The sequence below is a fragment of the Acipenser ruthenus genome, chromosome 4 (assembly GCF_902713425.1).
Source record: "Acipenser ruthenus chromosome 4, fAciRut3.2 maternal haplotype, whole genome shotgun sequence".
In the NCBI taxonomy this organism is placed as follows: Eukaryota; Metazoa; Chordata; class Actinopteri; order Acipenseriformes; family Acipenseridae; genus Acipenser; species Acipenser ruthenus.
This window is the reverse complement of record NC_081192.1, coordinates 65204329-65219742: the sequence shown is the minus strand read 5'-3', so window position 1 is coordinate 65219742 and position 15414 is coordinate 65204329. Positions and strand designations below refer to the sequence as shown.

Sequence of the window (15414 nt, the reverse complement as noted above, 5' to 3'; positions counted from 1 at the left end):
GAAGTGGAATCTCCCAGGGCTGGCCGTGCAACAGCTGGCACAGGGTCGAAAACCATATTCTCCTGTGCCACTTGGGAGCCACTAGGAGAACTGACTCTTTCTCTACGCCAAGTAGACTGCCTAAGTGGTGGAGGGAGTACCACAGGGGGCAATGTGTTGTTTCTGCCGAAGCAGAGAGATCGACCTGCGCCTTCCCGAACCGTTCCCAAATGCGTTCCACCGTCTGAGGGTGGAGTCGCCACTGTGACGGATGCGGGCCGCTCCTGGAGAAGAGGTCCGCTGCCCAGTTCACCGCTCCCGGAATGTGCATAAAAGCTATTTGATACAACCCCGGGGACCGTAGGCCTCCCTGGTGGTTGGCATACGCTACCACTGTTGTGCTGTCCGTCCGGATCAGCACACGTGTACCGCTCAGCACTGGGAGGAAGTGTTGGAGAGCAAGGAATACCGCTTGCAACTCCAGCATGTTCACGTGCAGGGATGCCCAGCGGTCCGACCAGGATCCACGGACTCCCCTGCCTTCCCAGACCGCTCCCCAACCCAGGTTGGAAGCGTCTGTCGTCACCACTTGGCGGTTCAGTACTACTCCCATTTGCACACCTTTGCGCAGGTGAGAGAGGACCCTCCACCAGCGTAGGGCTGCTGAGCACGCATAAGACACAGTCAACTGACGGTGTCTGTCGCGTTTGGCATTGAGGTGAAATGCACCCCCCCTGCACTCCCTTGGGGGAGGGGGGGTATGGTAATTGAGGCTGCAGTGGGGCCTGGACAAGGGCCTGGGCCGCTGGCGCCTGCTTGGTCAAGAGCTCCAGGACCTGGGCCATCTGGGCCTTGAGGTCCATAATGTCCCTCGCCTGCTTAGAACTCTTCACCCCTCTCGCTTCCAGAGACAGGGAGCGACTGCGGGCGGCCTGTGCATTTGGAATGTCCAGCAGGGAGTCCTGGACAATAATACAAAGCAAATTAAATATCTACTTGCTGAAGCGGTTTTTATTTTAGAAGACGAGTTGTGCAGTTGTAGCAGGCAGCAATGTAGCAAAAGGCACAGGGCAGTGACGTCACTTCCCTAGCAACAAGCCTCCTATGTTGGGAATGGGTTCTATCAAGCAGTGGGTTTATGCATTTGAGAAAGGAGAGGAAGACTCATAAAATTAGTTGGAGACAAGCTGAAGATGTGCAGGTAGTTTGTGATGCCTTCCCATTCACCGCTAGTGCCAGGAACAGGTTGTGGACTTGGTGAGGCAGACCTGGACATTACTCCAAAACACTTGCCGCCTCTGCTTGAAAAACACTGTGTCAGGTAAGAGGCAATTGTGTTGTATAGACATTATCTTTCGGGCACCCTCTGCTGCAGCAAACCACAACTCAACTTTATTCGAAAAAATGTTGCACGACTCTCGCAATGCTAAAGATCTCGCTAAGAAGACGCTGTCTTCAGCACCACAACTGATAATTATTATTATTTTTGTCTGGAAGCATAAACATGTATTTAGGAAAACAGCCATAATGATTATTCCTGTTGGTATGTAATGCATGGGGAGGGAGTAATAATTTGATGTATGATTTATGACAATCTGATCAGTTTTACTGCCTTGTCCGGGCACTTTTGTCTCCATCCTGCTTTTACCCACTCCCATAAAAGACATTCACATGGAACACCCAGGCGAACGCCTGTCCAACTTGGCCTCACTGACGATTGAAAAGGAGCTGCTTAGGAATCTGTACCGGATTACTATAGTTTAGTCATAGAGGAGTTTGTGAAAAAAGGAAAACAATTGGAATTTATATTCCCAGTGCACATTAGAAGATGTTTTTATGTCATGTAAAAGAAAAAGTTGTTGCATGCCTTGCTAAAGAAGGCACGGCACACCACTGCTCTGTAGATCTTGGAATGATCATTCATCAAGTTTCATCAGCTACCAAAATAACTCATATTTCTTAAATTAAGTTTCATTATTAGTCTACAACCAGTTAGCATAATGTAGTTTCTGTTTTAGTCAGCATTTGTTTTTTTAGTGTAGAACTAAATATCAGTGTTTGTTTTCAGTTCCTGTGTTTTACATCCCCTAATACAGTTGTCTTCTCTATGCTTTGTACTGCACCAAAGCTACTGGTATTTTTTAGTATATATTTTATTCTTTCTTGATCAAAGTGATTTATAGGCCAGCTGTATGCATCAGTGTACAGGGGTTCTCCCACCTAGTTTTTTTATATAAAGCAAAATAAATATTGTTGTTTTACAGTTTGCACAGTCTATGTCTAAGAATTGTATTTAGCAAACATGAAAACTTAAAAAATACATGAATAGTACTGTGCATGCATTTTTTTTTATTGCTGTCTGCATGGTGCATGCTTGCAGATCCGTAAATAGGCATTTTAGTGCCCGGGACAGGCAATTATATTTGCGCCCCCCTCCACCCTCATCCCCTCCCGTTTTTCCCTCACACCCATACTGCAATGACTTCATGGCATGAAGCATATTCAGAAAGACAAAAAATCGCATTTCCATCTATACAGTTAGCAAAAAGAAAATGTGTTTGTGACAGGATGGCGCAAGGGATGAGGCCTAGAGACAGACTGCAGTTCCAACAAAAATACTTTTATTAAATAAAAAACACAAAATAAACAGGCACGAGGGCCAAACAAAAGTTTTTTAAAACACAAACAATAAACACAAAGTAAAACTTACAGAAATAAATCCTCCAGGCTGAGCTTTGCCTTCACTGGACTGCAAAATTTTAAAAAAAAACAGCACACAAAGAAAAACCAACCTTGTTTCCTCTGCTACCTCTCTCTACTGAGGAGCTGACACCTCCTTTTATTACAATAAACCTGGGCAGGGAGGAGTATTTAACCCCATCCCTGCCAATATTTACAAGGGCAGAGCCTTGCTCTGCTACAGTGTTATTGTCACTTTTCAGTAATGAGTCAATCTGTAACTAAATCATATTATAGAAAAAAAATGACCTGTTGAAAATACAGCTTGAAATGGTGACCCATTTACAGAGGAACTCTCCTAGCCTTAACACTTGCAAACTTGTCTATTACAGCGTCAAAGTTTATTGAGCTGGTTAAAGTGTGCTCGATGGAGTGAATCGCCAAGTAGAGACGTTCTTGTCAAGCTTTCCTTTATCAGCAAATTCTGCCACTGTTGAGAAAGCTTACGTGCTTCCTCTTCTCTCCCTCTCTTCTGTTTTCTGAATTCGGTTCCAGGTGGCTTCTTTGGAGGCATCTTAGTCATTTATTTATTTAGTTTTCGCTCTGTATTAAAGGCCTCTTACATTGCATGGTTTGTGTAGAACCAGGTTAGTGGTCGTTAAGACCGCTAAGGAAGTGACGCATTTCATTTTCTAGTGTAGAGCCATGTGCGATCTTCAGACTATGCTAGGGGGCGCTGACAGCTGATAAGAAAAAACATTGAGAACCGCAAAATGAAATTATTACTCGAGTGGCAATGCATTTCAGTCATTTTTCCGCCCCTCACAGCTTTGCACCCAGGGCGGCTGCCTCGCTCGCCCTGCAGTAGTTACGGCTTGCATGCTTGCTATTATACAAAGTAGTTATTTATCAAAATAGCTACTCGGTTCTAGATTTTCTACCCGTGCCTACTTATTTGATACAGTTGTATCACTAAGTGTCAGACTTGTTTGGCAGAAGTTTGTTGAGAACATCATTGCACCTCTTTGGTCAACAAACAGATGATGTACTGTATTTTCAAAGAATTTCAGACTTGTTGGCAACATCATTGCACCTCTTCTTGTTGGCAGTGTTCTGTGACTGCAGCTTGTTCAGATCTAGAGAAACTGCAGACACTGCTAGGGAAGAGGTAGTGTAGAATGCACATTTAGTAAAAGTGAAAAATGCCCAATTCAAGACCAGGACACCCTACGTCAAATAATGGTTTAGGTCTTGAATTCAAAGATATATGAAGTGCTGTGGTAAAACAGTGGGTCTCAGTCAGGGAGGCTTCATAACAAACAAGAACACCTTTCTACTTAATCGAGTGGTTTAATCATTTATGTTTGCTTATACGGAGGCATTAACTATACAAGGAAATAGCTGACAAACTGCACAAGATAACATGTGTTATAATAATATTAACTCAGTATATTGCCATTATGTTATATATTTTTTTAATAAAAACTCCCCAATTTGGAATGTCCAATAATTTTTTCCCCCTCCACCGCAGCAATTCATCACACAGCTCAGGAGATCTGAAGGTTCAGTGGGTGTCCTCTGATCCCACGATGAGCCTCTTTTACACCCAGGAACACGAGAGCGGATGTCAGCGAGCTACTGACCTCTGGAGGGCAAACGCCAGCCCTGCAGGTATCTACTTTTGATCTCACTTGGCGCCACCAGCAGGGTTTGCTGTAGCACGATGAGGAGAAACAGTCCCTGGCGGTTTTGCCTTTCTAACCCACGGGAGCGCCAGAGCCAATGCAACGGTCCCTTCAGAATACCCAGTGAAGATCGGCCACTTTGTACAGCCAGGATGCAAACCTGCACTGTATGACTTACCCTGCAAACCACGCGGCTGTGCTTTTACCAGGTGAGTCATCCCTTTATTTGCTATTCATACTGTAAAAATGTACAGTTTGATAATTGTATTTAGCATAGTCCCACAGTCGACCAGTTATATATTATTACTTAATTAGATGCTTTTCTATTAGTAAAAGTATTTTTTTTAATAAGGAGGTGGCACCAAAGGTCATTCCAAAGAGGTTCCAAGAGATAAAAGTTTGAATAACTAATTGTAGGAGCACAACTACATTGTCATGAAAATCACTTTCCGGCATATAAAACACCTGCCAAATAATTATGGTAGGAAAAAGTTGAATTAGCTGAAACAGATAACTGGCAGGACTGTGTAAGGAGCTGGTTAACCAAAAGGGCTGCGATGATGTCTCTAACAGGGTAGGACAGGGGTGCACAAATCCGGTCCCCGAGGTCTAGAGTCCTCCAGGTTTTATTGGTATATTTAAATAATTAACAGATTAAGACCCAGAAGAAGGTTAAATTGGTTCAGAGTAACTTGGGAATAAGAATAGTAATAAAGAACAGGGCGGCTCCGGACCTCAAGGATCATCATTTCCATGATGTATGTGAGCATTTTTGTTTTGGCTGCAAAGGACTAGATCCCTTTTATGTGGTTTCCTGTTTACAAAAAGAGAAAAGTTTCAGTGCCGAAAAGGAGAAGGGAGAAAAGCTTTAATGTATAACAATTGAACTTATAAAAATGAAACCCACTGGTGTGAGTACATATTATCTCAGGATACTGCAAACAGTTGTTTCAGAAGCTTCAATCCAACATCAGCTGGCATAGGATAATATATGTACAAAGGCCATTAATGGACACAATGAGGTTCAGCATATGCTCAAACACTGACTGACCAATAACATCTGAGTGTGTTGCTTATCACAATATGCTGCACACTAATTCATGCTTGACCTGTCATGACCTGTTTGCAACCAGAGTTCTGATAAATTGGTCAAGGCAGCCAATATCATGCCCCTTATGAAGTCAATTTAAGAATTGGTGTATTTTCTTGTTGATGGAATATTTATTACATGTTTAAAAAATGCATACGTGCAAACAGTTGAGTTAAGGAACTGATTTAAGTGTGGTCTATTTTGTTTGTTTGTTTGCTGTATTTGATTATTGAAGCCTTACACATTGTACCAATGATATTAAGAGAAATGAATTGTGAATGAGCTGTTGACAATTAACAGTGGCGTAAAACACACGTAGAGTATTGTATGGAGCCTGGTGGTGAAAATGACTTTAAATCGAGGGCTTCTTGCAGGTTATTAAAGAAAGTCTCAACAAACGTTAAATGTGTAGACAACCAATATAGGTACCCTCCACATTTAGTATCTATGAAATCTTTTTCTGTGGAAAGAAAATTAAGATATATTAAAAATCACAAAGTGGTTTACATCTCAGGAACTGTGGTGCACTGAAGTGTGATTGAAGGGTCTATACCTAGGTTTTCAGCAGTAGCGGCTCCTGATTTTAATTAGTGGGGAGGCTTAACCACAAAACCTGCTTTTATTGCTTTATATATATATATATATATATATATATATATATATATATATATATGTAAATGCATTTCAATATTATTTTTAAGTACTTTTTATTATACACAAAATGTTGCGTGTTTCAAAAGGTACTTTGTAATTTAATAAGAAAATTCACGGCAGTGTCATCGTATTTCGTGGAATGTGCACAGAACTATTTTTTACATTATGTGTACAGATTTTTTTTTTTAAACAGCACATAGAGAGATAAATATACTGACATCACCAAAAGTAACATCAAAGTTATTCAAGCACTTTACAATAGCTTGTGAAATGGTGTTGTAGGTAAAGTGTATCTGTAAGGACAGCTTTCAGTTCTATGTCAGATGCACGTTCACCATTTAGGCCTTGCAAAACAAATACAATGTCTAACACATACTGATCTTGGGCATCAGTCGACTCGTCAGTGACCACTGACAAGCAACCAGACTGTTTTACCGATTCCATAATCTCTTGCTTGTGATACTCGGATACTTTACTTTAGGTAAGTATTCACGTCTCAGCTGGGCTGATGAAGGAAATGCTCCACCATTTACTACACTCATTCTGAAGAATTTACGTAACTTGGTTGTCCGATTTCTCAAGAGGGATATTTACGCAAACACCTCTGTCAAGTCTAAATTTAATGTGTTTCGTGCTTCATGGTTTTCAGTGGACTTTTGGGACTATTCGTAGCTTTTGTGCAGGAGTTTAAGGTTTTTAAGTAAACTCCTTTCTAGTCTGGTTGATCAAACTCTGAGACAAATCTCAAAGAGGTATTCAAACTCTCAGTTTTCATATCTACCACAGATAGTCAGTTTCTACCTTGCAAACGTCTTTCATTGGACAAATTATACACAAGACAAAACACGAGATTCTGGAAACAAGATTTGGCAATGGTGACTGTGAAAAAAGTGTATACTGTTTTGAACTGCAACAACCTTTCAGATTCACAGAAAGTGGCAGACCAAATGGCTGCTATACCTGGATTCCAATCATTTTGCTGTACATGTGTGATAGTTTGACTTGACCACTTCATTCAATTTCTTGACATTGGCTTATTTTCTTTTTTACTCTGTTGGTGGTGCCTCATAGTGATGATTAGGTGCAGATTATGATTAGGTGACATACGCAGATGGGCACCACCTTAAAATGTCATAGTGATGATTAGGTGCAGATTATGACAATCCAAATGGTGGGTTTCCTCAGGAAGAAACACATCCAAGTACCTGTGTGAATGTAGGTTCAGAGAGACCTCCAACTCATTTCATCCACCTGTTTGTGTGTAATGCTGTGATCTGGGACAATGGCATAGCATGGAAAGGTAGATCGTTTTTCACCACAAGTTCCTCAGAAAGTCATTCCATCATTGTCCGTTTCTCATGTGTAATAAAATATTTGGACAGGTTTTCTTGAAATATCTAGTTGTTTCAATAAACAAGTAATGCTTTAAAACCAGCTGCATGTCTTTCAGGTGCTGCCAGTAGTGGCACATCAAGGTTGCACTATATGCTGTTAGCTGCAGCTAAAGAATTAACAGTGACACTAAGTTTGTTTACGGAGTATACATTCTTAGACAATGTGTCAATTTAGGATAGCCATTGATACCTGTGTAGAATGCTTTGCTATGTGACCTTTGACCCAAGGCAATGACTTTGACCTTATAAGGTCAATAGGATGTTGCCATTGGATAGCCTATATCCAAAAAGGCTGATATAGACCTTTAAATCATGCTTATGTGTTTGAAAGTCACTGCGGCATGATCCACTTCAATATGATTTTCTCATAACCTTATTCACAAGTAAAGGTACGAAAAGGTGCTTTTTCCACCAACTGCCTATGGGACAGCAAGGGGCCCTGGACTTTGATGTAGGGGACCTGAAAATAATAAAAACCTCAACAACAGCCAACACCCTATTCACAAACAGTAAGAGGTTATTGTTTCTTTTCCTTGTAAAATTCCTTATTCCTCTTCTGATAGTTTTTCTTACTGCAGATTACAAGATAGGAAGTTCACTTGTACCTGCCAGCTACCCTGCTCAGTAACTCTATTTGTTCAAGAACAACAACTGAATCTTTTTTTAAATTTATTGAGATCTTTTAAAAAGAAACACAAAAGCACCACTAAGAGGTAAGACATTATTACAATATACTATAGATTATTTGTTTACTCTATTATTATTATTATTATTATTATTATTATTATTATTATTATTATTATTATTATTTTATTTATTTTATTTTTTTGTTAAACTACCAAATATATCTTACTTATTTATGTCTTGTACTTTAAGGAAAAATCCAAGCATGGAAGAAGCTGCTGAAACTATAGACTATCCTACAGACTATATAACATATACAGACTATGGAAGTGATGGTTGCAATATGGAGGATGTTCAAAACTTTGGAGCCATTGTAACACCTATTCTTTACACCATGGTAATAGTTGTGAGCCTCATTGGGAATCTGTTGGTCCTGTGGATCCTGGTAAAATGTGAAAATCTGAAATCAATCACAAACATTTTTATTCTAAACTTTGCTGTCTCAGATTTGCTTTTCACATTTTCATTGCTTTTTTTGGCTTTTACCTATACATACAGGTATGGTTGGGTCTTTGAAGGACATATGTGCAAAGTCATACAGGTGCCTTTTATGGTGGCTTTTACAGCGGTATACTATTCCTGACAATTATGACTATCAATATCTATATTGCTGTGGCCCATCCACTATATGACCAAGGGTTAAGGAAGGGTTGCTATGGCATCACAGCAACAGTGATTATCTGGATTGTCAGTATTTTAGCAACAGTGCCTGTAATATACTTCAATGAAGTAAAAGCGGACCAGGAGGGTAATAATGTTATGATCTGTGACTATCACACACACCCATGGAAGCAAATAGGATTATATCGGCAATTTTTTTTTTTTTTTAGTTGCCTTTTCTGTTATTATATACTGTTATTTAAGAATACTTAAGAAGTTACTTCAACCCAAAACACAGAAGCATTATAGAACAGTTAAACTCATATTCTCTATTGTTATTGTCTTCTTTTTTGGATGGGCCCCTTTCAATGTTGTTATATTCTTACAGACACTGGTACATTTTAACATTAAATACTTTGCGGAATGTAGACTGAGCAAACGTCTTGATTATGCATGGTTTGTTTGCAAAAAGATTGCCTTTTTCCACTCTTGTCTCAACCCAGTTTTTTATGCCTTTGTGGGAGTGAAATTCAGAAACCATCTGAAGACTTTGCTGCAGAAATGTTGGTTCTCTAAAAATAACGAAGAGCAGCCAATGTCTCCCACTTGAGTTCATTTAGCTCTCATTGAGGAGAAGGCTCAATTTACTGAGAAATATTTGGAGGTGGACCTCTTTAACATTAGCTATATGTAACAACATGTTTGAGAAGGTGAGCAGTTAGTTTTTAAATGTGCAATTTGAAGATACATAGTAGTGGTTTTCAATACTTTTAATGACTAACAAATATACAAATATTTTAGTGATTTAGCCTCATTTATCTATTGTGTAGATGTCAGTTGTTATTTTGTGTATAAGACACTTTCTAGTGATTTATTATACTTTTTTTTAAACCCATTGATATCCATTGTTTGTCTCGTTCTGCAAGAGAGACTGGCTGGAGTTATATTTTTTGGAAGGCTCTATTTTTCAGAATATATGAAGTTGTTAGATTGTCTTCATTGAAAAGAATAAGCAAGTAATTGAGGAATAAATATTACTGAAAATAGTTGATAAGATAATGCTTTATTTAGTGTTAAGCATCTTGAAGAGAAAACAGACATTGGGTGGTCTTTTAATTCCAATTTGGCTCAAATTTAGCCAAACTGTATTGTGTTGTCAGAGGTCCCAAGCAAGTTCCTTAAAATACCAGAATGTTTAGAAACACATGGTAGTGAAGTTGATATTTAATCTTAACCGTTTTCTATATTAAAATCAATTAAATCTATGTAGCTAACACCTTTGTTTGTACACAAGGAAAACAGGGAAGGAGCAACCCAACATTGCAACGAGTTATGAGTTTCCATTCCGTCTTACAAAGAATGACCACATTCTGTCTCTGACCTTTAATGATGAAGTTTTTACTTGATTTTATCATTACTAATTCGGCAAGATTTTAAAAAGAATGTATGTTTTATTAAATATTGTACCTATAACTGATTTTTTAAAACTTGTAAATATATTTATCTTTTTTCTTCCTAATTTGTTCTGTGTGAAATTTTAAAACAATTCTTAATTTTGTTTTCATGAGAGAACCTGTCTTTGTAATCAGCAGTGTTTTTATTTCTATTGGACATGTTGGCCACTAAATTGTATTAGCCTTATAATACTATTTTAATCTTTGCCAAAGTGCAGATGTTTTTCTTGATAGATGCATACTCTAATGATGTTCTCAAACAAGAAATAAATACTTTATACTTACTTGAAGTTCATGTTCAAGCAACTTTAAAAAAAGTAGTAGAGCCTTTCTGTAGAATTGCATGTTTCGTTATCCGATTAACGTCAGCGGTTATCTTTTAATGATCCAATAATATTTTATATATGACATGTGTGTACTGTATAACAGTACAATTTTGCTTACCTTTTTTACTTAATGTTACTATTAAATAAAGCAACTAATGTGTAAAGAAATGAATAGTCATGTTGCAATCTGATAGTGGAAGTGTGGATGTTCTGGCACTGATGAATCCACAAAATGTTTTTTCTTCATTTGATGGCTTTTCCACTGTGCAATTGCCAGGGAGACTATGCATGATTGGTAGAGGAAGCCTCTTCATTAATTAGCAACATAAACAGCTTGTATAAACCTGGGAATGGGCTTTGTTGTTTTTCTTATTTCACTAGGATGTGTCGTCTGTCTATTGGTGACCCCTTCTATTCCTTACAAACCTTTAAAGAGTCACGTAACATACTGGAAGAAAACTTGGTCATGTATTTGGTCATACGCAATTCTATAAGCTGGTATTCTGAAATACTGCTGAACAGTTTACATTAAAAACATGATTCACTGTATTTGCAAAAAAAATAAAAATAAAAGACCTGGATTCATAAATCTACTTTGTTCATCAAATAGAATTATTTCAGAAACAAAAACACACTCAATAAACGTACTAAAACAGACATAAACAACTCTGAAATGTTATTCAGAGGCTTAGTAGAAGCCTAAATTGGTTTCTTATTTATTTTTGTTTCCTTTCAGAAACAAATAATGGAAATAACAATTTGTAGTAAAAAGCTTTGAGATTCCAACCCCATTACTGATACCCTGTTCCCGTTACCTACATAATGCAGGACCAACACCTGCTGAAGAAACTAGCTAGCAAAATAATTCCATACATATCTGCAGTGCACTTCCATTTGTTATATAGGTATCTGTGACAGAGATCGAATGACTCTTGGTGTTAGATCTCCCTCTCGACCTGTGAGGGCACGGTGCAAGAGGAACAGAGTACCCTTAATTAAATGGCACGACAATTTATTCCGTAGGGTAGGTGGAAGTCGGTCATTTAGGAAGGGGGCAGAGCTACGGCACCCAAGCTCATTGACCCGGACGGTAAGCGGTGTGGCATCCGAGGACTGGAGGAGCGGATGCGCTCGTTAACCTCGGGGTCAGGGGCGAGGGTATAAATAGGGGGCATGGCTTGAGTGATCTGTTCCTTTGCATATGGTTAAGTTAAATAACCGAGAAGGAGCCCGTACTGTGAAAAACCGTGAGTGTTTTCGTGTCTGTGTATTAACACTGTGTGTCTTGTGTGTTATTAGTCACTGAAGATTACTGAGCACGATCCGGAGCTGCAGCCGCAGGCCAGCAAAAACCCGGACTTCACCATTCACCTTTTCCACTATCGGAACTGCCTTTGTTTTCACCACTAGCACTAGAATCACGCACTGTCTAATTGTGTCTGTGTTTTGTGTTTTGTGTGGGTGACGGAACTTTGGGTTACGGGTCAAACCCGTGGGATTACAAACCGAAGCGATACACGCCGCTGTATCACTTACAACACTGTTATTATTTGCAGGTTTGCCTTAAGGCTCTGGACATTTATTAAATTAAATAAACACCCTTGCACCTGTACAAACGTTGTCCGTGTGATTACTCTGCACTGCACTCACCTGCACGTCTTTACCACTTTGCCACAGTATCATATTAAACATGTATTTTAAAATATTACTGATACTGACCTGGTTAAATACATCTTGTTTTGCCAGTCATGAATTTAGTGTTGCACTTGCTTGGTCATGCCGCCTCCCCTTCAATGGTTTCTTTATCATTAACCAACCATCTGCTTCCTCTATTGACTGACATGCTTTCAAACAGTAACATGCTTTTACCGACAATACACTGCTGAGGTGAAATGACCCAGGGAGTGCAAGTGTATCAGATATCCTTAACCTAAATATTACCAGATATCATGTTTTAAAATGGAAATATATGTTTACTATAACATGTTTTTTTTCATAGCTGCTCACATAAGGCTTATATAGCCAATGGAAGTGTCAACAATTTTAAAATATATGGTGCCAACTTCCTAAATTTGTATTGGCTCAGATAGTTAGGTTACAGAATTTATACTTGTAGGCTTATAATTTAGTGCAATAAAAAATAAAAAATAGGTGGAACAGACTTTGCAAGAATACAAAATGAGTTCACAACAATGCACATTGACAAAAAGTGCAAGACATCTAGTGTAGTTTACTGTCAGTGTGGGGATCAACTTTTAAGTATCTGGAGAATTGACAAAAATACATATTCAATTTGTAAATGTTTTAGCTGTTAGAAAAACATGGTGGACATACTGTACCAGACATCCCTAGTCAAGCACTACTTTGAGTGTTAAATGAGTAACCACACCAATAGACGTTCCCTTTTCTGTACTAAATATGTAATTTCCTAAATTTATTGCTGACAAAATAAATGAGAAGTCTTCCGTTTTAATCAGACGTTCAACAGACCAGAGACGTGAGGTAACTAAAAACGTATTGTCTTTTATTTACTAAATTAATTCTAATTGTTCATTACTATGAAAACATGTATATTTATGTTCATTAAGCAAAACTTTTTTTTTTAAGAATCACAGGAATGCAGACCACCACAGAGTATATCCTGAACACATCTTACACAGACGACTATGAAAATGACTATAATGGAGGCATAGTATTACTTTGTGAATATGATTTACATGCATTTGTTGGAATATTCACCTCAGTATTTTATTGCCTCGTCTTTACCCTCAGTGTATTGGGGAATGGTTTGGTTTTGTGTGTGCTTCTGAAATATGAGGATAAAAAGAAGGTAATAAACATTTTCATTCTAAACTTGGCCATCTCTGACCTGGCACTGACTTTCTCTCTCCCATTCTGGGCAGTATATCATTCATACAATTGGATCTTTGGAGACTTTATGTGCAAACTCTTGAGTGGAATGTACTTTATTGGCTTCTACAGCTGTATGATGTTTCTAATGGTGATGACTATCCACCGTTACCTGACAGTGGTTCATAATGTATCTACTACTAAGACAAGGAGAACATGGTATGCCTGGTTGGCAAGTGCTACAGTTTGGGTTATCAGTATATCAGCTTCTATCAGAGAAATGGTCTTCTCTGCCACCCAAGAGGATAATCAAGGAACCATGTGTGAAGACACTTACAGCAATGGAAAAATATCAAATTTTGTAGGATATTGTATACAATTGTTTTTTTTCTTTTTACTTCCATTTTCCATCATTATGTACTGCTACTGCAGAATTGTAATGACTGTTGTTGCTTGTAGAACAAAGACGAAATACAATGTTATTAAATTTATATTTAGCATTGTTGTGACATTCTTTGTTTGTTGGGCCCCCTATAACCTAATCCTTTTTCTTAGGTCTCTTCATGAGCTTGGAGTTGCTCAATTGACGGGTTGTGATGTCGAAAAAAAAATGAATTACTCCTTCTATATCTGTCGCAACATAGCTTACTTCCACTGTTGTCTCAATCCTTTGTTTCATCTCTTTGTTCAAAACTTGAGAAGAAATTTGTCCAGATTAATTTGCAATACCCCCATGCAGGGAACAGTGAGGAAGCACCATAACAGTATTCAAAGTAGCTCAAATTGCATTAATAAAGCCACATTGGTCCATGAAGGAATCTGCATGTCATCTCCTTTACAAATAAATGTCAGCAGAGCTAGTAATGTAGAGGAAGGTTCAAGCTTTGTCTAAAAACAGAGAAAATAAAACTGTCAGGCGATATGTTTTGTTCTTTTACTGTGATTTATTGTTTTGTATGTTTACATTTTGTGTTAAAATGGACTTGTTTTAAATAATAGTAGCATGTTTCCGGCTTTATGAACCAAGTGTAAACCTCTCTTGTGTATACAATTTAGTAAATATATTGTACAAACTTACCAGGCAAACAAAAAATTGTAATTTGTTATATTTGGCTTTGTACTACAAGGTTAATAACTTAAATACAAATTTGTATTAAGAAACATAGTCAATTTTCTTGCATATATTTACAAAGCCTTTTATTATATTTATCCACTTTTGAAATTCATATGACTAGAGCAGCTCAAAGCTTTGATGTAACATTAATAACAATAGGGCAGCAGAGTGGAGTAGTGGTTAGGGCTCTGGACTCTTGACTGTAGGGTTGTGGGTTCAATCCCAGGTGGGGGACATTGCTGCTATTCCCTTGAGCAAGTAAAAACCCAACTGTATGAATGGGTAATTGTATGTAAAAATAATGTGAAAAAAATAATGTAATTGTATGTAAAAATAATGTGATATCTTGTAACAATTGTAAGTCGCCCTGGATAAGGGTGTCTGCTAAGAAATAAATAATAGTGTTGCTACAACTGTTTAAATAACATACCTGTCATTTTTCTTTTCATTGTTAACATCCTGACCACTTTTTTCCACTTAAAACTTTAAAGTCTGTTTCAAAGCTCTTTTCAAAATGGCCGCTCTAGTGCACTGATAACACTATGTAACACAATTTTTGTTCCTGGGTAGTAAGTGTTATTTCCTAATTGCTTATGCCTCAAAAGTATAGAAAATACAAACTTTGCTTTTGTGACCAGGACAGTGATATTTTGAAATGTACCTATTTCCAATGAGAAAATGGGCGAATTTGTGTCTTTTCGTTCACATAAGGTCAGAAAAAAACAACATATGAATCCAAATTAACATGTATTTATACTAAAGTAATACAAAAATGACTACAAAAGATTTAGAAGTGAGTAGTTTTTCGAGATTTACGATTATACTGTAAATCACTTTCACGAATCAGCCCCCAAATGTAGTCTCCCATCATGTTCTTGTTATACTGTCACTGGTAGTGGCGTTCA

The 15414-nt window shown here is 38.0% G+C and overlaps 1 protein-coding gene and 1 pseudogene across 1 annotated transcript; both read left to right on the top strand.

Moving 5' to 3' along the window:
* The first annotated feature begins 8677 nt into the window (after nucleotides 1–8677).
* Nucleotides 8678–11660, top strand: LOC117400759 (chemokine XC receptor 1-like; annotated as a pseudogene).
* A 1341-nt stretch (nucleotides 11661–13001) lies between these two features.
* LOC117400776 (chemokine XC receptor 1-like) lies at nucleotides 13002–15079 on the top strand. Its single transcript, XM_034001106.3, has 2 exons — nucleotides 13002–13047; nucleotides 13153–15079. The coding sequence occupies exon 2, from the start codon at nucleotides 13163–13165 to the stop codon at nucleotides 14285–14287; it is 1125 nt and encodes a 374-aa protein (XP_033856997.2). The 5' UTR covers nucleotides 13002–13047; nucleotides 13153–13162; the 3' UTR covers nucleotides 14288–15079.
* Nucleotides 15080–15414: the final 335 nt, after the last annotated feature.

Bases quoted from the DNA above. Each gene is read 5' to 3' on its own strand.
- LOC117400776 (XM_034001106.3), top strand. From the start codon at position 13,163: ATGCAGACCACCACAGAGTATATCCTGAACACATCTTACACAGACGAC.